Here is a 25363-nt window from a genome sequence, read left to right as displayed (position 1 = left end):
CTCAATATATTAACTTTAACAAAAACAAATGCATTGTATAAGAAAATTTAACATCAAACCATCGAATAAAAACATAGAAAATAAATATAAGTGATATTGCACATACCAAAAGAAAAAAAAAACAATATTATCTAATTTTAATATGCTGTTATATTCTTCAAAAATTCAATACAAAGAACACAAATAGGAACATTTAAAAGGTTTAAAACCCATTTTGGAAGTAATGAGCCCAATTTGGACAATTTAGCATCATTAAATTGCTGAATAGGAAAAAAATATTTGCCAATGGTACTTCTGAAACTTCCTTTGAGAAATCTTTTGGTATGGTATTTTGTATTGTGTAACATCAGCTGAAGCATAACAAATACAATAAAATATGACGATAAAATGCAATAAAACAGCTGTTTGTTAGATACCAGAATGAATGTCAGCAAATTTGTTCGCTTTGATATTGGGAATTTCAGTTTGATTGGGAATTGCTTTTTAAGAAAAAAATAATTTAGGCTTAGCATATTTGCCATTGGGAAAGAGTCCGATAATCTGACATATGAGCATATTTGCCATTGGGAAAGAGTCCAATAATCTGACATATGGTGACACTAGGAAAAGGAGTAGCAATCATGCATTCTATATTGGATTCTGTCCATTTGTAGGTCAAAAAGCAAAGTTTTCTTATTTCATTCATTGCTCAGAAAGTTCAGTACCAAGGAGAGTTAACTGATATCAGTGGATATTTCATTGAGTGAGATTCAAAACAGTGTTATAGCACAACACTTAAGTACTGTATAAGTAAATTAATAATTAATTAGTAAAAAAGGATATTTATAACAATATAACAATAAACTTGGAGGGACAAATAAATTGGAAAAATTAAATAAAACTGAGATAAAAAAAATTTAAAAAGTGAAAGACAATATACCAAGAAATGCATCTGTACACAGGAATCATAAATTTTGTTGTTCTTGGGTTTTTAGTAGCACCAGCACTGTAAATCTCATATGGTGACCTTCCAGCTTAACTGGTCAAAAAAGACCTCAGGTACCCTTCTGTGCATTATTTTAATAACAAATAGGCACCTGAGTTTAACGATGTACATTTCATTAGCTTAAATGAATAGCTTCCTCACATAAAAGACTACAAAGTCACTGGTGGGATTCAAACCCACAGCTATGAAGGTCAAGTTGTTGGAAGTCAATGACCTTAACCACTTGGCCACTGATGCTTCCCATCAGTCATTTAGATTATAAATACATGTAACATTAAATCATGGATTTACACAGTCATAGACCTTAACAAAATACTGTCTTAAAATAACAGTAAAACATACTGTGATATCTTCGGATTAATATCAATGACTAAAATTCACAAAATATGTAAAAACATTTCAATATATACAGATTCTAATCCATTAAACACAACAAAGTAACAAAATGATACAATATCAATACATGTACAAACATTTTCATGTATATATGTTTGATGATACTAAAAAGAAGCATAATTATAATACTTGTAGTACATATTATTAATAATATAAGTAATGCAATAGAACAAAATACATGTACATTGTACACAGATTTCACTAAACTTTCTCTTTGTTCATAATTTAACAGATCGACAGTAATATTGCAAGCTACTGATTAAATCATTAAACAGTCATGATTAGCATTGTATCCACCTTAATATAGCCAGCGACTGAGTAAATCATTAACTGACCATGATAAGTCTTGGATCCAAAATAATATAGCCAGCTGAGAAAATCATTAACCAATCATGATAAGCATTCGATCCACAGTAATATAGCTAGCTACTGAGTTAATCATTAACCAATCATGGTTAGCATTGGGTCCACAATAATATAGCTAGCTTAACTGAGTAAATCATTGGCTCCAGATCCACACCATTAAATTAATGGATTGAAAGGAGGAAACCTTACAGTTACACTTGGACAACAACTATTACCAGTTAGAATTTAAAATGTCAACAATAATTATAAGCAGTAGGCAACTCAATAATTTGTCAAACCTATGAATAGCACCAAATCAATCGGAGAAAAGTAGGTAGAATTTAGTTATACAGCTGTTCACAAATGAATGAAACACAACAATTATTTAAAACAAAATTCATCAAATATCAACATCAATTTCATAAAGATGTTAACAATTGAGGATTTTATGAAAGCAACAGTTATAATCAATATAATTATTTTGGCAACTTAGTGACACATAAACTGTCAATAACTAGCACCAAATTAATAAACAGTAAATATAAAGAGAAGGCACATTGGTGATTTGTCAAGTACCCATCACGAGCACCTTGTACACAATTATTTTTATACTTCTTAACCTACATTTCATATTGACAGCAATTATCACAGTTAACACATTGATGAGCCATCAAATGTCCATATGATCCAACAAATGTCCATTACTAACATCAAACAGTTATTAAAAGATGTTGAAAAATGTTTCATCCATTAACTGTGAATAACTTACATTTGATTGACAGCAAATAAAACAATGGTACATTGTATATTGGTGATAATTCAGTAAAAGTCAATAACTAGCGCCAGGTTAACAACAAGTATAAAACAATAGGCACATTGGTGATCAACAAGATGTCCATGACTAAAAACCAAATCAACGGACATTAGTAACAGAATGACATCAACGTATGTTTCAGTCATTAACTGTCAATAACTTACATCAGATTTACAGTAATTAAAACAGTGGCACATCGGTGATTATTCAAATCAAATTTCCAAATATGCAATTCAAACAATAGATATTATAAGGAATAAAAAGTTTAAAAATCTATTAAATATCACTATATAAGCCTAAATTTTTGCCCTTTACAAGAATCCTGACCAAATTACCTTTCTAAATTTACTTTATATTTAAGAATGTAATTAATTAGTAGACAAGTAACTAGTTATATCTTTGATGTAACCCTTTTAACCCCTTCACATTTCCCTCATGAAAAAAAAAACCATCCAATTATTGAAAACCTTCATTTACAACTTGCATGAATAATTCGAAATCCTTGTCCAGTTTTAAATTATCCTTCAAACCTTTAGGTACAGGTAAACTGTCTATAGCTTTATCAATATTTCTTGTATGAGCTAAACTTTTACGTATCTGGTACCGACATTGCCGGAATAGACGTATTTGCTCACACAGTTGATGTTTGAACCATTTATCCCGCCAGTCTGGATATCGCGGGAAGGTTCCGGTAACCCAGATGTCCTGTGGGTCTAGCATGGCACCGGCAAGAATGAGGTATGCACGGATCTTAGCTTCTACTGTAAGTGAAGAGAAAAAGAGTTACTAGTTAGTGAACAATGAAATAACCCTTCAACTCCATCTTAGAAATCTAATACGATGGAACCTGTCTAATCCGAACTTGGCCGGACAATTAGAAAAGTTTCCAGATTAAAAGGGTGTTTGCATATTTGAACATGTGGTGGGCAGAATAGTTTATAGGACCAGACACTTTGTTCGGATAAGGAAGGATTCTGGATTAGAATGGTTCAGATTACCAAGGTTCCATTGTAACAAATACTTACTTTATTTCTAAGATAGATTTGATTAACTTCTATTTGTGAACCATCCATCATTAGTTTATGGGTTATCAAGACAAAAATCAGGTAGTTTGTCGATAACACAGAGATTTCAGTTTCATTTCCAGCATAGTAAATTAATCATTGTTAATTTAATTTGTAGATTTAGTGTTAAGATAAAGGAACATGGTGGTGGCATGCCTTAAGCTGTGGTTTTTCTTAAATGGACTTGCCTAGCTTACATTTTTAGAACTGTAGAGACTGGTCATGGTGGCAAAGGCTAGTCATTTTTAGGTTCAAACAGGTAGCAGTTTAACTATGCTTTACTTTCATAACATAAAATACATATAAAATAAGAGAAAAATGTTGCTTTGTAATTCAGGGGTTTGTCTGTTAACCAAACAATCATGGTTTCAAGTACTGCTGAGATCACATCAATACATGTATTTCCTATGACCTCAGTAATGGTTTGTTCCTGGAATATTGAAATTGAGAGTGGTTCAAATTTTGAACTGAAATGGTCACCCTAAATAAATACATGTATGTTCAAACTTAATGTTTATTAATGAGATAGAGTTTATAAAAAATTTACTTATAATAATGATTATCAATGTACATGATATATATATCTAAAACATTATTACCTCCAAATGTGTTACATGCCATTTCATCTGTAGGATATTCTTTAGGATCAGCACCAGCATTGATGAGCAGCTTCACACATGTAAAACATTCATGATCTTCCAGGAAAAACCTATGCTCTAAATCATAAATCAAATCTTTAAACTCTTCAGAAGGAATAGATCTGTTCCTTTCATATGAGTTGAAAGACGTTGCTAGGGCTACTTTCTCCGGGAGAAGCTCTTCATGTAAAGGGGCAATGTTGTTATAACAAGCAAGTTCAAGAAGTGATTTCCCATAAATATCATGAAAGTCTACCCTAGCACCATTGTCAATCAAAAATCTAGCCATTTGGTCATTGCTAAAGAAAATGCTGTGGAAAAGAGGTGACCATCCAAAGTTATCCTTCACATTCACATCGAAACCTTTGTTGATGAATATTTGAGCAATATTTTTATGATTAAATTCACAGGCCCTATGTAACACTGTTCTGCCACAGTCATCTGCTTTTTTCATGTTTGCTGACTGTTCAAGCAAGTACAGCACCATATCTCTGTGTCCATATCTTGCAGCAAAATGTAAAGGCGTAGCTCCACCTTTATCTAAGGCATTGATATTACAAACTGACCTTTTACAGCCTTCCAAAAAGAGTTTTGCGAGTTCAACCTGGCCAACTTTGGCCACAATATGTAATGGCCTCAGTCCAAACTGAGTGAAATCAGCTAAATTTGGGTCTGTACCTTTCGCTTTCAATAAGGTTTCTATAATGCTGTAGGAAACTTCATTTTGGTCTAATGCCTGTGTAAGAGGTGTTTTTACCAATACAATCATAGCATTTGTATTTACACCTTTGTCAATGAGTTCCTGTAGTTGTTCAGTATCACCTTTCTCTATTGCACCAACCATTCGAAACTGTAATTCTTTCTGAGTTTTCTTCTCTGAAAAGTAAATCAGATTTAATAGTATTACTAATGATTCAACTAAGAACAACAAGTTCATAAAATACTTGACTGCATTTCAAATTGTATTTCAAATTATAATCACATAGTTTTTTAACTATCAAATTAATTGAAGTGACATTATGCTTATTTTTTCATTGTCAAATTGAGCTTAATTGTCCATATATTTCAAAATATTGACTGATATAATGGTTATTGACCAATAGTTGATATTGAACAAAGTTGAGGACAAAATGTAAATCTGCCCCACTCTTTTTATAAATTAAACATTAAATGGAAATTTCGTTGGTATACCCTTGAATGGACAAAATGTCACTTAAAAAACTGCTATATTAAAAGTTGTTTATGTAAAAATTTCTTGGCTTTTTTTCAATACAATACCTGTAAAACCATTGTATTTTGGTAAATCTGGAAACACATACGGTGAAAGAGGCATTGGCAGTGGTGGTGGTTCAGGAATTTCACCTGACATGGCTTCCCACAGAAAACAGTTATTAGCAACTCTCATCCACTGGCCTAAATCGTATGTGCCATTTCTGCAAAAATAATCAATTCTTTTAGTAAACAAAACCATCAAGCTATCATTAACTGATACTTCCAAGGTTATCAGTGAGTCTAAACACAAATTAATTTGAAACAAACAGACTAACAAAACTTTTTAATCACAAAAATTAGTACTACATGCTTGATGCTTGAAACATTATATATTTGCGTACAGTAAAAACTCTGAAAACCGGACCCTCTGAAAACTGGATCATTTTAAAAGTCCCGTGTTTTCTCCTTATATGTTTTTTGAAAAAAAATCCTCTGAATACCGGAACCTCTGAATTTCGAAAACCAGACGATTTTCTATGGTTTCTAATGCTAAACATGCACAAAAAATCCTCTGAAAACCAGACAGCAATTTTAAGTGTCAACTTTCTGTGTATTTTAATGCAGATTATAACATTATCTCAACTGGTGACATGTTCAGTTAACAATTAATGATCACCTCCTTTTAATCTATGCAGGTGTGAATACACTCCTCAGTGTGTGGAAATTAAAGTTCTTTCATCTTAATTGTGTCTTTTACTGTATGATTCTTTTTTTAAATATGAAATGTCTAAAAGAATTGGAAAACTTTTGTTATATGATTCCTGTTTTGCTTAAAATTTTGACCATGAAGTTATCTTTGTTAGGATATTAATTATAATTATGCAAAACTAGTAATACTAAATTCCATTAATTAAATATTTCAAACGATATATTTCAGACAATGTGTTGTTTTAATTTCTGATTTTCAGAATTATATTCATGAATTTGCATAAGGCCATCCTTAAAAAAATGTTTGTTTGCAGTAACGCGACCTGCTCACAAAATTTGCCCCTACTTAAATTTTTTTTATCATGGTCTGGATAAAAAACTTTTTTTTTTTTTTTTTGGAATCAGAAAATTATGCCTTGTGCTTTGTTTTGTTCTTTTAAAGGTTAATAGAAGAAATAAAATGTAGGTCTTATTAAATTAGAATTCAGTTATCAATTTATTAATTGTTACCAGATTATCAAAGCACATATTGTCCAGCATTTTGAAATTCCATGTTTATTTGGAAGTACAGTTCAATAAAAAAAAAAAAAAAATCGACCTACCTACCCACCTTGAAAATTCTGGGTCGGGTTACTGCAAACAAACATTTTTTTAAGGATGGCCTAATGAAATTACTTAAGACATTGCAGAAAGAAATTAAAATATGACTTAGACAAAAGGTTTGAAAAGTCAATGCAAAATGATTGAACAAAATCACTGTTGAACAGTTCAAATACATCATAATTATCAATAAATGTATAAAACCTCTGAAAACTGGAATCCTCTGAAAACTAGACTTTTGGTTAAGTCCGGACAGGGTCCGGTTTTCAGAGTTTTTACTGTATATGTTAATGCAAACTGTGATATAATCAATAAGAATATCAAATGTTGTAATATGATTACTGTAAAATTAATCATGATAGAAAAATGGTAATGCACACTGCATCACCACCCTATCCAAAAAGCTAATATCTATGATCATGGTCTGCACAGTTAGCTATTCTGAGTGCAGGTTTCTAAATTTTATATAAAAATGATGCTCTTATTTCGTTCTACATGAAAACTTGTTATATAGGTTTTTATCTGTAATTGGATGTTGCAAGTAATTTTTTTTTGTAATACTGTGATGCTTTTTACCAATTCAATCTTTCAATCTTTATTTAGCAATCGGCATCAATATGCCTTTGGCCATTTACAAGTAAATAATTATAGAATATGGCCAAGACAAAATAACATATAAATGTACAATAATAATTCAAATGCATATGATTAATCAAACACATAACATATAAACATTATAATACAATGAAAATAAATTTACAATTAAGCACTGTTTGTCTGTAAAAATTCATTTAGCTCAATAGCCAATGTTCTTACTTTAAATGCCTCTTTAATATAAGTGAATAGTTTTATTATTATTATTCATTAATGCAACAAATTTATTAAGTGAAGGCCAAGATGTATAATATTTTGGAAGTAAATCTTTTCTGATATTATTATATTTTGGACAAATCAATAAAAAATGATATTCAGATTCAATCTGTTTCTGATTACAAAATAAACACAATCTTTCATTTCTCTCTATATTATTAAATCTACCAGTTTCAATTGCAAGATTATGCTAAGACAAACAAAATCTAGTTAACTGGATTCTAGAAATATCGTTGACAATATTATTAAGATAAGGTTCAAATTCTAACACATTTTTAAATTTTGCATAATATTCTAATTTGCGCGAGGTATTTAAACTTGAACTCAATTCTTGAATATATTCATTCTTTACCCTAATGAAAAACTTCTAGCATATGGGTGTATTCAATTAATATTATCGGTAATCAAGTATAATTATCATGATCAATTATGTTTAACCAATAGTCTGTTGATTTAATGGACCTCCAGATCCTTCTAATTGACGGTCTGTCTTGGAAATGTTTATAATTGATTGTAAACTCATGAATTGCATAATTTATACAATTTATATTAATTAAAACTGAATAAACATTAAATAGAATTACTAAAAATATTTTAATACCTTTATATTTTTCATCATTATTAATCTTTTTATTTTATTTTATGTTCTGTTGTGTTGTGTTGAATTGTGTTGTGATGTGATGTGATGTGATGTGATTATTTTATATATTCATTTAACTATTTATTTAATTTTTAATTATTTAATCAGTATATTATTGAACTTTAAGTAAAATGTTTTTAGATACTTGACATTGTAAGCATAATTTAATATACAAGCTAGTGATGTAGAATTAAGTAAACTATCATTTTAGTTTTTTAGCATGAGATGATCTGATTAATTTTCATAAAAAAAAATATTTAAAAAGGACTATTTTATGTATACATCATGCCTAATCAATTTTTATTGCAGCTGTTTTATCTTTGTTGATTTTATACTTAATATTATATACAGTCAGTTATAAAAGCTCTTAGAGCTTATGTTGTACTGTTGTAAACTTGCTGACTTGAAATAAAACTTATCTTATTTTATGGTACATACATTTAGCAGAGGCTTTCTATAGGAACAGTTTTCTGTCTTTTAGTCAATTAAATTTATCAACTAGCTGACATAAGTAAGCTGCTGTTAAGTCATGATACTGCTAAAGAATGTGCACAGTGCATTCTGGGGAAAATGTCACATTTTAGGGGAATATATACATATTTTGGGGAAACAGCCATGATAAGACTGAAGAAAAACAAATCACTGAATTCATATCTATTATTTTTAAACCAAAAGACCATCTATAAGATACTAATCGTTGGCATCCTTCAATCAACAGGGTAGTCAGACTATTCTCTGACTGTTCTCTCCCTATTTGCAAATAAGCAGACAGTTCCTCTCCATTCTTTTTTTTTATTAATACATTATTGTTAAAGTATTTAGATGATAAATAAATGGGTTAGTTTATTATTAATTGATATAAATTAGATTTTTTTGTTGGAGTGTTTAGATGTTATATAAATGGGTGATTTTATTTTTAATTGATATAAATTTGAGAGAAAAAAATACTTTATTGAAGTATTTCAGGGCTTTTTTTCACAGTTTGGGGAAGCAGCCCAGCCCTTAATTTTGGGGGAAAATTACTCGGTATATTTGCAAAAGGGGAAGAAAAAACTTGATGTAAATTCAATTTTTGGGGAAAACTGCATGATTTTAAAGAAATTTTCTTTGGGGAAGCAGCCCTATACCAGCCCCTGTTATAGAAGGTAAAAAGGCCCTGTATTTAAATGTTTAATTCAAGTTTCAATTGTGTTAGCATCATCAGCAACAATAATAAATGGGTAAGTTTATTATTAATTAATATAAATTAGAGAAAGAAATATTTTTTTGAAGTATTTAGATGTTTAAATTATAAATTGGTAAGTTTATTATAAATCAATATAAATTAGAATTTTTTTTAGCAAATTATTCTGATTTTTTTTATTAGATGAAATGTATACTTTTTAATGTGTTTAGTCATTGAAAATAATTAATGAATTATTTACTTGATTAGGATAATCATAAGATACTAATTATTGTGTTGTTGTTTTTTATAAATAAGAATAACATTTATAAGCAAAAAGTGATTAATGAATTTTAATTGCTAAATTTTTGTATCATGAAAAATGTTAATGACTACATGTTCTTTAATCAATTTTGTATAAAAGTAAAAGTGGAATGTGATTGCATACAAGTGGTTGCTTATTTATTTTCTAGAACATACTTGTTTCCACCTTATTCGCTATTTAACAAATGAATGAACATCACAGGCTAGACCTTGACATAATTACAGGGGTATATCAATCACTGTTCAATAATCTATATCTCACACTATGAATCAAGGTGTTGATGGATTAAAATACCGAAAACAGGTGTTAAATTTATAAACACTTTTCAGCTGATAAACATAAAACATAAAATGCACTTAAAATCAAATACATTATTTTAATAATCTGCATTAAGAAATATTATTAGATTAAGTCAAAACTAAAATGATAACTTACAAAAAAAAATGGAATGGGGGAGAACTGTCTGCATATTTCAAATTTGGGAAAGAACCTTTAGGGGAGGAAACAGTTTGGGAGAGAACCGTCAGGGAGATGAACTGGAAAGGGAGAAAATAGTCTGTCATTCAATCAATGGTCTGTCAAGACCAAGACGTTAAAGACAAGAGACCATCGATTAGTTGGTAATGTAACGATTCGCCACACTAACGATTCGCCACATAACGATTCGACACAGAGTAATAACGATTCGCCACAGTTAAATAACGATTCGCCACGTGTTCAAGTACAAAATTTTTCACACCTGTTTTCAAACTGTTGATGGAAAACTTTTTGCTATTTTATATTTCATTTGTTAATTACATAAATTAATTACACTAAATACAGCTTTTATTGAACAAAAAGACACGAAAACCAAATATTTTATTAACAAAATTACATAACACAATTCATAACTTCGTTAATTATATAAACTGGAAAAAATATACTAACACCTTCTATAGAATAAAAATACATGAAAATAGATATATTTTATTAACAAAACTACATAACAAATTTTATAACTGGAAAAATATAATAACAACTTTTATAGAATAAAAATACATGAAATACATTCGTTATTTAATTATATGGATAATTATACGAAAACAGCTTTTATTGAATAAAGACACATAATCATATATATATTTTTTATTACCAAAATTACATTATACATTGTAGATAAGTTATTTATATAACTCACATGTTTTATTACAAAATTTACATTTTTTAAAACCTAAACCTGGAAAAGAATACTATAAACAGCTATTGAATAGAAGCACATAAAAACATATTTTATCACCAAAATAACAAAAAGCAATTCTATAGCCAGAAAAAATATACAAGAAATAGCTTTTTTATTATTACATATTAACATAACACTTTGTTAACAGAAAACTAGTAGTGTCCAGTTCTGAGGGAACTCTTATAAACCGTTGTTTATGCGGGACCATACAGGGCTGCACAAGCATCAAGCAAAGCGCTGGTGGTAATTGTTCTTAATCTGTACTGTTCCCAAAGGGCCCACAGTCGTCCTTGAATCTTCTTCGTCTGCTTGGTTTGATATCGTTTAAGTTTCTTCTCTTTCACCAACTTGGTCTGAATTTTCACATCTGCTGCTTCCTTATATAGAAGGGATATCAAAACGTAGAATGGAAGGTTCCCTTTCCTGGCTCGTCTGTTGAGTTTGTTATGCCAGCCTTCACAGTCGTTATTGGTTCTCACAGATCGTCCAAACTGACACCACGATTCCACAGGCCAAATGACGTTGTTGATCCAGGTATTCTCGATGTAGTTGATGTAGGCGTCTGTTTCTGGGGTTGAACTCTTCGACTTCAGATACTGGAAAGCTGGTCTAATGTCGTCTGCTGGCAGAAGTGGGAGGGAAAACGTCTTCCTCAAAAGTTGATAAACATCATTCTGTTCACTGTAAGCTGTCTGTAAATAAAAAAAAAATGCAGATAAATTATTATGATTCATGTATATATAAGATATATGAGAGACTGACTTTTAAAGACATGGAACAATTAATAACTAGTAAAATTTATTTATTTTACAAACATAATTTTCTTATAAACGTGATTCATTCTATAAATTATTATAGCAAGTAGCGTAATATAGATACCTGTAGACCAAGTTCTTGTACTTTACGGAAGAGGGCCTGTCCGAAATGAAACGCACAGCCTTTAATGTGGGGATCCTCAAACACGTCTCTTAGCCCCTGCCACATTCCTGCTTCAAAATCAACAACGAATGTTTCAACGCATCGCCCAGGTGTTAGATTGCTGATCGCTCGGAAGACCTGAAAAAATAACCAGTAATAACTGTAGTTTATAGTTTGTATCAAATGTAGGAAAAAAATCAACAAAATAAAGATAGAGATGTTATTTTTTTTGCAAGAAATACAGTTTGCTGAATGTCATCATTTTATTTACAACTCAAGTAAACATTAATTATTAATATTTCATTACCTTTTTATAGTCACGTCGTTTTTTCCCAGACATTAGTACAAAACATAAAGGGACCTGCTTCATGTTTTCCCCGGACTTGATGAAAGCGTGAACAGACAAAAGTTGAGTGAAGGGAGTCTTCACCACTTTGAATGTACCGTCGATGTACCATGACTTCGCTCTGGAGAGAATGCTGAGCTGTACGTCTGTAGACAGGATAATATGTTTTCGGTCCTTCACCGTAACTGTTTCCCGGTAGAAAGGTTCTTCTATTGTTCGACCAAGGTATTCCTCGTCAATCTGAAAAATATAAAATATTATTATTTAAATTATAACAATAATAATATTCGTATTCACGTTTATATATACATGTATATAAATGTATAAAATACTATTTTAATTGTGATTGCTTTAATTTATATAAACTCTTAATATTTTTGTTTTTTTATACTTATATGTTTTACATTAAGATTAAAATATGTATGATTTATACCTCAAAATCAAGAGTTGTTGGGTCTTTTGGTCGGAGACACGAACGTGCGCGACTGCACATCTGGTAAAGTGCCTGATCTGATGTTCGAGAGGCTTCTGGTTGATTGGCGTCTTGTAGTGAATCTGTTACGTTCTTCACAATTACTGGTGCTGTTTCGAAAATATCGGTGACGGCAACCTCCTTCAACTGGAAATATAAATTGATTTAATACATATATCATATATATTTGTTATATATTGCATGTGAGAACAATGAAAACATATGATAATTATTTATTCATTTTCCGTTTATTTCCTTAATATTTTGGTTTCAGTGTAATTAAAATTCATGTTAAGGTAGACCATGGGTAATGGGCACCATAAAGAACTGTAAAATTGACAACATAGGACAGTTATATGTCTTCAATGTCACCTGTATGCAAAATTTAAATAAAATTTACCGTGTGGTTTATGAGTTATGGATATATTTCTGAACTAAGACCTTGCCATTTGAAGGGCTTATTTTCAGAAATGAGGAAGCTGTAAATAATCTGTAATATCATCATTATAAAAAATGTTTTTCTATTGCTCATTGTTAAGAAACAAATAATAACATTCAAGTAACACATTACACAACCAAAATGTTTGGTTCTAAACAAAATGTTCTTAAAATGTATAAAAATGTAACCCTACCCCACCCACTTTTAACACTAATTTTACCATTTCCCTATCTAAAATGCCTTATTCAAAATATCCCTAAAATTTATCGAAATGAGGGTCTGTTTTCAAACTTTGCCTAAATTTTTTCAAAGGTATATTAGTTGATCATGCGAAATATAAAATACTTTTACCGTGTAGTTTTTATTTTATCGAACTTGAAAATATCTGGTATCATATTTGTTATAAATTTTGGCATTATTTAACCAAAAAAATACCTAAAATAATTATATAATTAAAATCAAACTTTTTTTCTTCCATAAGGGATCAGAGAGATACATAAAAAATGCTAAAAAGAAAAAAAGAAAGAAAAAAAAAGTTGCACCTTCTGGGGTTTGAACCCACGCCCCTCAATTTCAATGTAGTTTACAAGCGATTCTAGCCTATTTGAATACTCTTCAAAGTGGAGGTAATGCATTACCCATGGTCTACCTTAAACTAGCCTGGTTTTTACATATGCTATAAATATCTTCATTTTTTTCCTTGTGATGACAGCTTTAAATTTTGATTTAGAAAATGGTTGAGTATTGTAATCATTGAATATATTGATGATAACGTTACCTTCTTTTTCACTTGAACGGACACGCTTAGTCCAGGTTTAGATGGATGACTGTGACCAACACTTGATGAGTGAAACGAATCCCCCTTCTGTTTAACGATTGCGCTACACTTTAAGTCCTTTCTTCTAACACTACAATGCCACTCTACAACGCCTGAATTGAATGTTCTATTGATTACAAACGAATACCCATCCGATGTCACCAATTTCGGTTTCCCTCGTTCAGTACCCTTCTCTATTACTTCGTAAATCACTTCTGATGCTGATGGTACCCCCACCACAGTGTCATCGGGAATATCAGTCTCTATATTGTCAGGTTCAATATCTCTAACGGTCCCTGGCACGTCAAATATACTGGTGTTGTCGGCGCGAACGTAATCACTAATTTCTTCTATCGTGGATACACTAGAGTTACAGACTGGTTCTGGCACTTCAAGATCACAATAGATCATTGTCACATCTTCACAGTTGTCGACTTCCATCGGTTCTACCTCCATTGACTCGTCATCAAAACGGCAAATTGCGCATATAAAATGCAGATCAATATTACCCTCTACGGCTGCATCATAGTCTTGCTGAGAAATACCTGCAACAATAAAAAAATAATGTTTTAACAAAGCACATTTTTTATTAGTTATATTAACAAAGCACATTTTTTTATTAGTTATATTATTTTATCTATTTAATATGTATGAAGCTTAGTAAATTTAAAAAAAAAAACAGAAAAAAAAAACATTAAACATTTTGACATTGTTCATTTTCGCAATAATTTTTTTAATATAGTATGTAATATTTCATCTTGAATTAATCATACCTGTGTTTCCACATTTTATATGATGCCATCTTTGACACTTGTCACATGTTACAGCACGTGAGTTACTATAGATACGTCTTAAACAGAATGAACAAGGAGGAGCAGGCATGATTTTGTTTTCGTTATTTTTCGTTTGTATACTATTTTGTGTATGATTTTAAGTTGTGCAAGATGGTGTTTTTAAACCCTCTAAATCGGCATATATCGCTCAAATTAATTTGTTAACAAACATAAGCTTAATTACCGCATTGTTTTGAAATCTGCTCACGTTGCCTGCTAAATAAAGGATTATTTCGGCGTCAATTAAATATTTCTACAACAATCCTTAGGTGATTGGCTTGCTTAGATTAAAGGTGTGACAAATGTTTTAGATATGCGTTCTTTAATCAATTATCGTAAATCAATTTTCAAAACACATGTTTTGCAATACCTTTTTTAAAAAAATATTTGACTTATATATAATTTATGAAATATGTATTTTTATAAATATATATTCTATTTTTTTTTCAACATATAATTACTTTCTTGTAAATGTACTCCTGTAATAATGTTACTTTGATAAATTGAAATTCCTCGATGGGGGCCTTAACTTCATAATTTACTTGTATTAAGAAACATTATTAAATTATTGTCTTTGTCAAATTATTAAAACAAAAGGTAATAGTCTGTTGATTACTAAAAAAATCATTTTTATAATCATACTGTGGCGAATCGTTATTTAACTGTGGCGAATCGTTATTACTCTGTGGCGAATCGTTATGTGGCGAATCGTTAGTGTGGCGAATCGTTACTAATTCGATTAGTTGGCCTTAAATTAGCCTGATGCTAGCATACATGTATCAGTGGTTCAAACCATATTGTCCTAACCAAATTAATTTGGAGAGAACAGTTTGACCTATTTTATAGATTGTTTTTCCTACTATCTGTATCAAACAGTTTGTAAAAAATTACCCATCCAAAATTATCTTGGTCTGTTTGACAAGACTAATAATGGCCTATTGTATTCCTATCCGAAATCGCTTCTCATGCGAGTTCTGTGTTCCTTTAACTTGCTATCATCTGACCTTTCTTTTTATCAATAGAATTACTAGAGTTACGCGACTATTTTTAAGTTAAGCGAAAATCACAAGAAAATTTCCGTCTGCATCAGCACCGTCTTGGAATTATTGCCATATTTGTAAGTAAATACGAGAATCACATAACAGTTTCGAACAAATATCACAATAACCTATAAATCCATCGATTTGGTATGTTTGTATTGCAATGACACTATCAAATTATAACAAAAATTCGGAAAAATGTTAAAATCTGTAAGGGCAATTTTGACAGGAAGTCTTTTTTTACCGGTGAAGGGATAAATTTTATACATCCGGTAGCGTCTGGTAAAGAATAAACGGAAACATGGCATTAAGATTAGCTCCGAATTTGCTTCGTTCATTGAGATTTACTGGGTATGGTTGTTAACATGTATTGTGTATATAGCATCTGAACATATTAAGCAAGTTATATAAGTTGACACTGTATCAAAGTCATTGCATATTGCATTCTAATGGGTGGGGTGACGAAGGTCAATAAATTTGCACGCAAAACAATATACGTTGACAACAGGATGAAAATTGAAACGCATTTATAGATATATATGTTCCTTTCAACTTTTGTCTGTTTTTATCTTTGTTATCATTATTGTATGAGGAAATGACTCAAATTCATACAGTGTGGCAACCATTCCCTGACCATGGGGAAAAGGACAGAGGGTTGCTATCCCCATAGAAGAATATGTGGAACCCTCACCCCAAACATCTTGCGATGGCTATCCCCTCTGTTAAAGGTTATTCACAGTAACTTCAGACTATTCTAAATTCTCATTCTTTCCTGGAACTTTACATGTATACAATCAGGCCACGACAAATCCACTTGCCCGGTGGCATTTGCAAGTGAAAGTTCGGGTTGAGCGAGAAAAAAATTGATCAAACTCACCCGACAGGTCTAGTAAGATTCTCCCAATCCAAATGATGTTTCTCTTAGCATCTAATGTACATGAAGTTTTTCAGTAACAAAGAATCAAACTGCAGACGCAATTTCAATCGTTATAGACTACTTCTGTCAAATGAAAACTGGAAATTGACCATAGAATAGAATAACTTTTATTTCCAAAAAAGGGTCATGTTAAATGACATGTGAATCACAATAATAATAATGAGATTATTATAACAAATATGACTACGTATAAAACTTTATGGAACGCATATGATCAATCGATTCTGTAATGACAGCAGCATTCGACATATACATATGCATTAATTAGGTCATGTTTTATACTTAGCCAGTGTTCAATCTAGAACAAATTCCCAGGGGGCCCTTCGGGCCCATAAACTTTTCAAAAGGGGGTCATTTGAGAAAAAAGGGGGCCCGCACTTAAAAGAACATCAAATTAAAATAAGGTATTGTATCTTTTAATTTACTTGTTCACATACCATATATAGACTAAAAACGGTTGCAAAATTCCAAAACAATCAACTCACTAAAAAAATGACATTATTTTGACCATTTTTGAGAGTTCTGTTAGCGTTGATACAGGCTCAATTTTTAGAACTGATTGGTAAAGAAACGATGACATAATGTTCAAAGAAACATATTAATCTTATTTTAATGTTACCATGGATATTTGATAATAATGTTCAGTTTTTTAATCAGCGCCCGATACAAAATGTATATAAAAGAAAATCATATTTCCCAATAAGCTTTGTTGATGAAGACTATAAACTTACAATAGTCGCTAAAAACATTTACCCTTCTCAATATATCCAAACGAAAAACTAAGTGTCAACAGGTGCTAAGACAATGTATATTGACATACCGGTACCTTTGATCTTTTGTCAGGGCAGCAGTTCTTACGTCACGTGTATTGATTAATGATATGCACAATGTTTTAGCGCCGACCAGCCAAAGACCAATCAAAGTTTATTTACTCAATTGTCAGACACCCCCTAGCCAATCGTGTTTGATTAGCTCCATCTTTAAGACTTTTTTAATTGGATGAAGGCGTGTTCGTAATAATTTATGCACACTTCTCTATAATTATCTTGCACTTTTCACAAATATATAGTTTTTTTTCTTCCGGAAAGTTATGACATATTTATTTGTTTTGACCGTGAAAAAACTATAACTACACGCACGTATTGGATTATCTGTGACGATTTGTTTTGTTTATAAAAACTGTGACTCAAAAGTAAGAAATAGTTACGGTACGAAGAAAAAGTCTACATAGTATTTACAGAGTGAGCGTAGCGATCAAGGTTTTAAAAGGGTTACCGAGTGCGGTAACTATCTTACCAACATGCTCTTGTTTTTCTATACAAACTTCAGTTTTGAATTCAGTATTTATTAATATTATTCACAAGAAACTTTTTTTATGTACTTATAATCAGGTTTAAGAAAGCATTCTAATGTCATTTAGGGCATTTTCTATGAGTGCACCCATCGGGCCCACAGTTGAATTTGTTTTGCGCCGGCGGTCTTTTCAGGGGGTCAATGGCGCAATGGCGCGCTCTAGATTGAACACTGCTTAGCCATGAGGTGGATATTTTAGCTGAGTGCGCACGTGTGTTACAATTTAATTGAAATAAGTACATTCAGGTTATGTTGAACGTTATATATTAAAAGAATGAAAAGTATTATAAAGTTAAAACATTATTTAACAATATGTAAATGAATAAAGCCAATTATAACCAATATAGACCTGTAAATAGTAAATTAGAGTCTTGTACATGTTTGATTTTTTACAAATTTTGACTGTCAAAATGCAGGGCAAGTACCTTGAAAAAATGGAGGCCTGACAATTATGTATACCACCTAACCCATGCAGTTGCCCTACTGCCTACCCCAGAACAGCTCAGTGCAGCTGTAGCTGTAGTTTTCAAGATACCTAATAGCCTCTAGAAACCTGTTACAGTTAAAAGAATATAATGTGTTGATGTTTTAGCTAAAATATACTTTTCCCTTCTAATCTCACATTAATGCCTTTTAAGTTTGTTCAAGTACACTGATGCAGTTAACTTATTGTTTTTTTCATGTTTCATGAGATCATACATTTGTAAATGTATGTAATCCTTTATAAGTCATAGTTTGAGGATGGTTTTAATGTTAAGTTTCTATTATGTGCATTTAGTCCAGTGATTTTCTTGCTTATATAACAGACTTCGATAAAAGGCCTGTTCCAAATTGAAATTTTCTTTAAAATCAAGCAGTTTTCGCAAAAATCTGCTTACTTAAAGCTGCCTTTTTACTTCCCAAATTAGCATTAGTGATAATTTTTCCCAAAATCAAGTGAGAATAATCATTGAAGTCGGATAGAATGTAGTATATTGATTTTATCTAAAATGTTGTGAAATTCCTAAAATGAGATCTTAAGATAATCAAGCTTGTAATACCTTGTTATTATTTGTTATAAGCATGTTAATGATGTTAATGTCTACTGCATGGCCGAGTGGTTAATGCCTCGGACTAGTATCTAAGGATTGCTGACAGCATAGGTTCAAACCTTGTCAGGGGCAAGCCGTTGTTTCCTTGTGCAAGAAATTTTACATTCATTGCTTAGTACTGGTTGGTTCCAGGAACGGATTCGAGAGTGTTTCAATAAGCTTAAAGCTTCCAACACAATCGAACTAAAATAAATTTGTATAAACTAATGTCTGCTGTAGTTTTGTTTGCTTTTTTCACTTGGGTTTTTTGGCAGAAATGCTATCCCATTCACAGAGCCAAAATTCTTAAAATTTTTAGCTCACCTGTCACAAAGTGACAGGGTGAGCTTTTGTGATTGCTTTTCAACCGGCGGGCGTCTGTCGTCCGTCCGTCCGTAAACTTTTACTTTAAATGACATCTCCTCATAAACCACTAAGCCAATTTCATCCAAACTTCACAGGAATGTTCCTTTGGTGGTCACCTTTAAAAAATTTTTAAAGAAAAATGGGAATTTCACACATAGCAAATTCCAATGAGTTATTCATATTGTTAAAGTTCTCTTGTTAAGAAGGTTAAAATCAGTCAGAATAAATTTTGTATTAAAAAAAAAAAAAAATATGTGGAAAATGTATATTAATTAGGGATGCCAGGGGAATGTAAAATTGAGGTATTTTACAGATATGGGCTAAATATAATTATCAAATTCCCTTGAAATAAATGTATTGTCCTAAAAACAATTTCTTTGATTTTCAGTGCGAGAGCCATGTCTCAAGTTGGAGGTTTCGGTGAAGGAGCAGGAAAGGTAAAATTATTGATTATCTAGTGGTTGAAAATATATTGCCCAAAAAGCCTGTCACTCCATTTTTGGTACATTAAATGTATAAAATCAGCACCAACTGGTCATTAAATACTAACTATTAAATTGAATTGGCATATTGTGCAAGCTAGTAGTATGAAAATTCAGAACCTAAATTAATGTCAGCCACGTAGTAGGTACACCTGTACATTGTGAAAATGTAAAAGAAAAGAATTTGACATAGCTTGGCTTTGACTGCATTATAATTAATTCTTTTATTTTGGCTAATGATTGAATGTCTTCTACTTTGAATGTTGATTCAAATTAATTTTTTGTTACTGTCTGCACGAAAAACTTTTTATGGTCATAGACATTCGGGCTTTGTCCATCAAAATATCATATAGCCCAAAACAATTTTAACTAGCCCAAAAATTCTTACAAAAATTGTGGCCAACTTACTTAAATCTGGAGAAAATAATGCAAAGTGATATCAGTTGATTAACTTTATAATTTCTGATATTCTTATACAGGGTGTACTGTAGACTGTAACTCAAGGGTCAAATTATTTCATTTAACTTATGGTGTCGTAGCTTACTCAGAAAAAAATCAATATGCATTTGCCTCTTGGTCATTATAAATACAATAGGTGTAAATGCCTTATATAAATTATTGTAGGAAAATTTCCCTGAGTCATTCAAATGTATTTTTTTCGGATCTCAAAACATTCTAGACTGTCGGACTACGCTCCCTACATTTATGCTAGCCCGAATGAAATTTTACTAGACTGGGGCTCGGGCTTTGCCTTTTTTTCGCAGACTGTTGTTAGTGGCGATCATTCTGTTGCTGATCACAGCATACTGTAAATGGTTAACTCAACTGCCTGTAGAATATAATTATGTAATAAAGTACAATACATTATATTGAAGAGTGCTGATTTGCAAGAATTTTTCAACAATTATTAAAAGTTTGTTATTTATGTATAAATGTTAGAAGAAATGACTCTTCAAATTCTTTTGAAAATGAATTTATTTTACCGTATTGGACATTTTCCTTGCACTATTGGTTCTTTTCTGGTCTTTGACTGTACCTACATGTAGTACTTCCTACACATAAAGTTCAAAGAGTTGATAGTAATTATTTTAGATAATTAAAGCACTGATGTAAGGCAAAGACTTTGAACTGTTTCATGTAAGCTAGATTATATAATAAAAAAAATTTCATTGGTTCTTCTTTAGTGTTTTCTTTTGCCTGAAATAATGCACAGAGGGCAAATTGAGGTCATCTTTCACTGAGGACTTGTCAGGTCTTCTTTCATTAGTAAAGCTTCAAAGTGGCTATACGACTATTGAAAATAGGATAATGAGAGCTCTGATACATTTCTAGGGTGGTGGCACTGGAGGTTCTATCAGAGAGGCAGGTGGAAGTTTCGGTAAAATGGAGGCTGCTCACGAAGAGGAATATTTCAGAAGATTGGTAAATGACTTATGTTTTTTTTAGAGTAAAAACAAAACAATAAGGAAGCAATTTTATACTGTAAAACCATCATTATTCGAGGGGATTTAATTTTTGTGGATCAGGTCATCCACAAAATTAAATTAGTCTTGATGAACTAATTGTGCCCAAGATAATACAATTATAGGCATGTGATATGGCTGACAATTGCATTCATCCTTCGTAGACAAGGTGTGTGCTAACCTTTGGCTTTTCTGTACTCTATGGATGTTCAATCAACAATAAACATAGATATGCATCGGAAACTAAACCAACTGTTTTGAGTATTTCATTCAGGCATGTACCCATATCTTCTTTGTTTACTACATGTACATGTATGCATTCAGAATGAAAGTAGAAATAGAACTAAATAGTAGTGAAGTAGCGTCACATGCCTGTCAGATGATACTATACTACAGATATCATTTGCTATTATACGGTCCCTGTCTGAAATGTTTAATTTTGAATGAACTATTATTACAATGTACATCGGAACCAAAAACTTGGTATTGTAACTTGACTACTAGATTTTTGTCTGTTGCATTCTTACCTAATTCCTATTTCATGATACTCAGATGGTTATATTATAACTTATAATTAAATACAATAGCCCTGTATTTATTTTTCATGATTCTTGATCATTCGCAATAAAAAATTTCAATGCGTCAAGTAACACAGAACAACACATAAGTGTATGACATTTAAATATTAGTGAGTGTTTCTATCGTAAGTATGCTGAAACTTATAGCACACTGCCGTAACAGACACAAAGACACATTTAAAAAATTTGCATGAACAACATATCAACTTTACATCATTAAAATTCCTTGTCTGTGTAGCTAAAATAATTTAAGGTAGGCATCATTACAGTCCGAAGGCGGCATTTTCACATCTTTAAACTTATAAAGACAGTTTTTGCACACTTTAAATTTAAACGATAGTGCCGCATTAGATATTAGAATACAATTGAAATTTTTTTTAATTGTCAGTCAAGTACCATAAGTGTTTGGACAGATAGAGATCACGTTTTCTTGCACATGTCAACGCTAAAAGAGCACAAAATTAATGCTGAATTTTATTTGGCTTTTTTGTTATCCACAAAATTTACGGCCTCGTATTTCTTCTTACCTGGCAACTGAATTCTACAAATTTACAGTTCCACAAAATTGCAATTTTTAGGAAACCACATAATTTTATGCCCTAGACTTTAAATGATTTCACAGTTTGAATATTGTAATAATGGGGGTAAAAAAAAACCCATTTATTTCTGCTGAAATATAGGAGAAAAATGTCCACCTTTAGCCTTAAAAGATAAAGAATTACACACTATGCATTGTATGTATTGATGTATGTATCTATAAGTTTTATCTTTTTATGTGTCTATTCAACAGAATGCTAGAAATATGGAGGAATTAAAAAGACAACATGATGAAGAAATGGAAGCTCATATTAAGGATAATATTGAACATTTAGAGCAAAATCTTAAAGCTGCACAAGTCAGTATAAATTCACTATTTCATTTGATATTATGAATATGTTATTGAATTCAGTAGGGCTGCCATTGTTGAAAAAGTTTTGTATGGAAAGCTGAATATTGCTAAATGATATGTACATCATGGTCCTCTGTGATCACTGTTTTAAAAAATTACTTGCCCCTCTTAGCTTAGGGTTTGAATCATGTCAGGATTCTTTCATGTCATGAAGTTATCCAGCTAGTTTACTGAAGGTTGGTGGTTCTACTCAGGTGCCCACTTGTACCTGATTAATGCATGAATTGGGGCACCGGAGGTCTTCCTCCACGACAAAAAGATATTTTAGATTTTAGATCAATATTCTAAACTGTGAATTGGTATTGAAATTAAATGTTGAACAGCATGATATTGGTATATCATCAATATTCAACATTTGATTCGATCCATATCATGCTATTCAATGACAGTTAATTTTTTGTCTGTTGATGTGAAAATTGTACATGTATTAGTCGATACATTTTAATGTTATTTATAGAATTAAATTTGATACAGCATTCTTGTTTCTATTAGTAAAATAAAATTGTAAAATTGTTACTAAATTTAGTTTAATACTGCTTGCCCTAATTTGAATGAGTATATTAAACAAAACATCATGGCATTACACAAATAAATAATTTGTTAAAAAAGCATCATACCAAAGGTTGTTGTCTTTTAGTCATGCAGTGGCAATTTTGAAATTACTGCAGTAAACGAACCTGTGGTAACTTTTTCAATGAACAGCCCTTGAGACACCAATCTAATACATGTAACCAGATTTTTCCTTTGAAAGCCTTTGAGTATTGAGGGGGAAAAAATATAAAGAAGTAAAGATATTATTCTAGTGATAAAGGAGATTGGGACTTTCAAAATTTGTTTGAGATAACAAACAATTGCAAAATTCAATGATGAGGTTGCGATAGTTGACTGTATGGTCATCTAGGGATGTGCTTCTTTAAAGGCTGACAGTACCATTGAAAACAGTTGTATATAATTAATAATGTTTTGTTCTTATTACCTTCAGGATGCTATTGCTAGACAAAAGAAGAGGTTGGAAAATCTTAAAAAGGACGACAGTTCCGACTCGGACTGATTTTCCTAAACTTGACATTTTGTCCATGTGTATGAGGTGATGATATTTGTGTTTAAATCAACTGTAAAAAATCTCTTTTTCTATCTTTAAAATATTAGATGTTAAGGTAATAATTGGCATGTAAAAAAGCCAACTGCTTTTTTTAAGGGTGTATACAGTTGAAATCTATCAACACTAGATTAAGAAATTTAGTGCTTTTGTCTAAAAATGTTGTTAACCGTTTGTAAGATAATGAATAAAGTGCTATTTTATGTTGCTGTATTTTGTGAAATAGAAATGCAGAAAAAATGAACAGTGTTATCATGTTCTTATTGTACCTTTTTAATCAACAGACCTACATTTTTCGTAACTGGAAAGTCTTATATAGACAAAGGTAAATTACAATATAGTTTCTTGTACCATTCATACCTTCATAAAAGTGCTTTTTTGACATGCTAATTAGGGTAATGACCTCACGAGTCAGCTCAGTCATCTACACCTGATGGTATTGTTTGATTTTATTAACCTGTCAATTCCATACTCGTTATACGGTCAATGCACAGAATATATTAATATTCGATAAATGTTCGGTAAATTCCGTGAGAGGTACGCAGTAAGATGTAATTAAATTAATCTAGTTTCTGTGGATTAGTTACACTGACCGTTATAGCGCAATAGGGTAAACCACGGGTATATAATATCAAATGTTCTACATGTTGTAAGATCGAGACAGTGTATGTCAAGGGTTTTTTTCTTATTCATAAATATTTTCAAATTTTTGAAGTTAAGGTTGTTCTGTTTTTAATATGCTTTGTACTCTTGTAAATACTATATTTTTGTATGTAATTGATACTGAAAATTCATTCGGATTATAATCAATAAATGTTATTTCAGTGCCTTAAAATACAATACAAAATGTGACAATTCAGTGTTTCTTGGTTGTTTCATTCCGCGTAGACAATTTTGCAAACGCTTGACAAGTTTCTTTAAAAAATATAGCTAAAATAAAGAGAGAATAAGTCTTAAAAGAATGTCAAAAGAAGGGATCGAACCTCGGACCTCTCATACATTAGGTAATTACTTAACCGACTGTGCTATTGCGGGTGCTACAAGAACTTTCATGAAGTTAGTGGGAGTTTTCCAAACGTTAGTGATATACTCCATATTAATTCTCGTAAAATAAACGGACAAAACCGAAGTGGGATCGAATATTTAAATGAGTGCTATAATGTATTCATTATTGACAGGTCAATAAAATCAGACTATATTCTTCCAAAAGATAAACATACAAT

General features: G+C 31.2%; 3 protein-coding genes across 4 annotated transcripts; 1 reads left to right on the top strand and 2 right to left on the bottom strand.

Moving 5' to 3' along the window:
• Positions 1-836: 836 nt before the first annotated feature.
• LOC132744959 (poly [ADP-ribose] polymerase tankyrase-2-like) lies at positions 837-15935 on the bottom strand. 2 transcript variants are annotated; one of them, XM_060733765.1, is made up of 4 exons: positions 15695-15935; positions 5521-5675; positions 4204-5118; positions 837-3301 (listed from the first exon to the last, which is right to left on the bottom strand). In XM_060733765.1, exons 2-4 carry the CDS (start codon positions 5645-5647, stop codon positions 2997-2999), a joined length of 1347 nt encoding a protein of 448 aa, XP_060589748.1. In that variant the 5' UTR covers positions 5648-5675; positions 15695-15935; the 3' UTR covers positions 837-2996. The 2 variants fall into 2 exon arrangements, with proteins under 2 accessions (XP_060589748.1, XP_060589749.1); XM_060733766.1 differs by having other exon boundaries at positions 5562-5675.
• Positions 10381-14448, bottom strand: LOC132744946 (uncharacterized). Its single transcript, XM_060733739.1, has 5 exons — positions 13932-14448; positions 12676-12861; positions 12204-12482; positions 11858-12034; positions 10381-11670 (listed from the first exon to the last, which is right to left on the bottom strand). The coding sequence occupies exons 1-5, from the start codon at positions 14424-14426 to the stop codon at positions 11173-11175; spliced, it is 1635 nt and encodes a 544-aa protein (XP_060589722.1). The 5' UTR covers positions 14427-14448; the 3' UTR covers positions 10381-11172.
• A 123-nt stretch (positions 15936-16058) lies between the features above and the next one.
• LOC132744960 (ATPase inhibitor mai-2, mitochondrial-like) lies at positions 16059-24384 on the top strand. The gene is made up of 5 exons (XM_060733767.1): positions 16059-16194; positions 19958-20006; positions 21384-21473; positions 22883-22987; positions 24024-24384. The coding sequence occupies exons 1-5, from the start codon at positions 16145-16147 to the stop codon at positions 24090-24092; spliced, it is 363 nt and encodes a 120-aa protein (XP_060589750.1). The 5' UTR covers positions 16059-16144; the 3' UTR covers positions 24093-24384.
• Positions 24385-25363: the final 979 nt, after the last annotated feature.

Source organism: Ruditapes philippinarum, unplaced genomic scaffold, assembly GCF_026571515.1.
Source record: "Ruditapes philippinarum isolate M1 unplaced genomic scaffold, ASM2657151v2 ctg614_1_1_1_1, whole genome shotgun sequence".
Taxonomy (NCBI): domain Eukaryota; kingdom Metazoa; phylum Mollusca; class Bivalvia; order Venerida; family Veneridae; genus Ruditapes; species Ruditapes philippinarum.
Note: the sequence above shows the minus strand (reverse complement) of the source record. Positions and strands in the feature narration are given on the sequence as shown.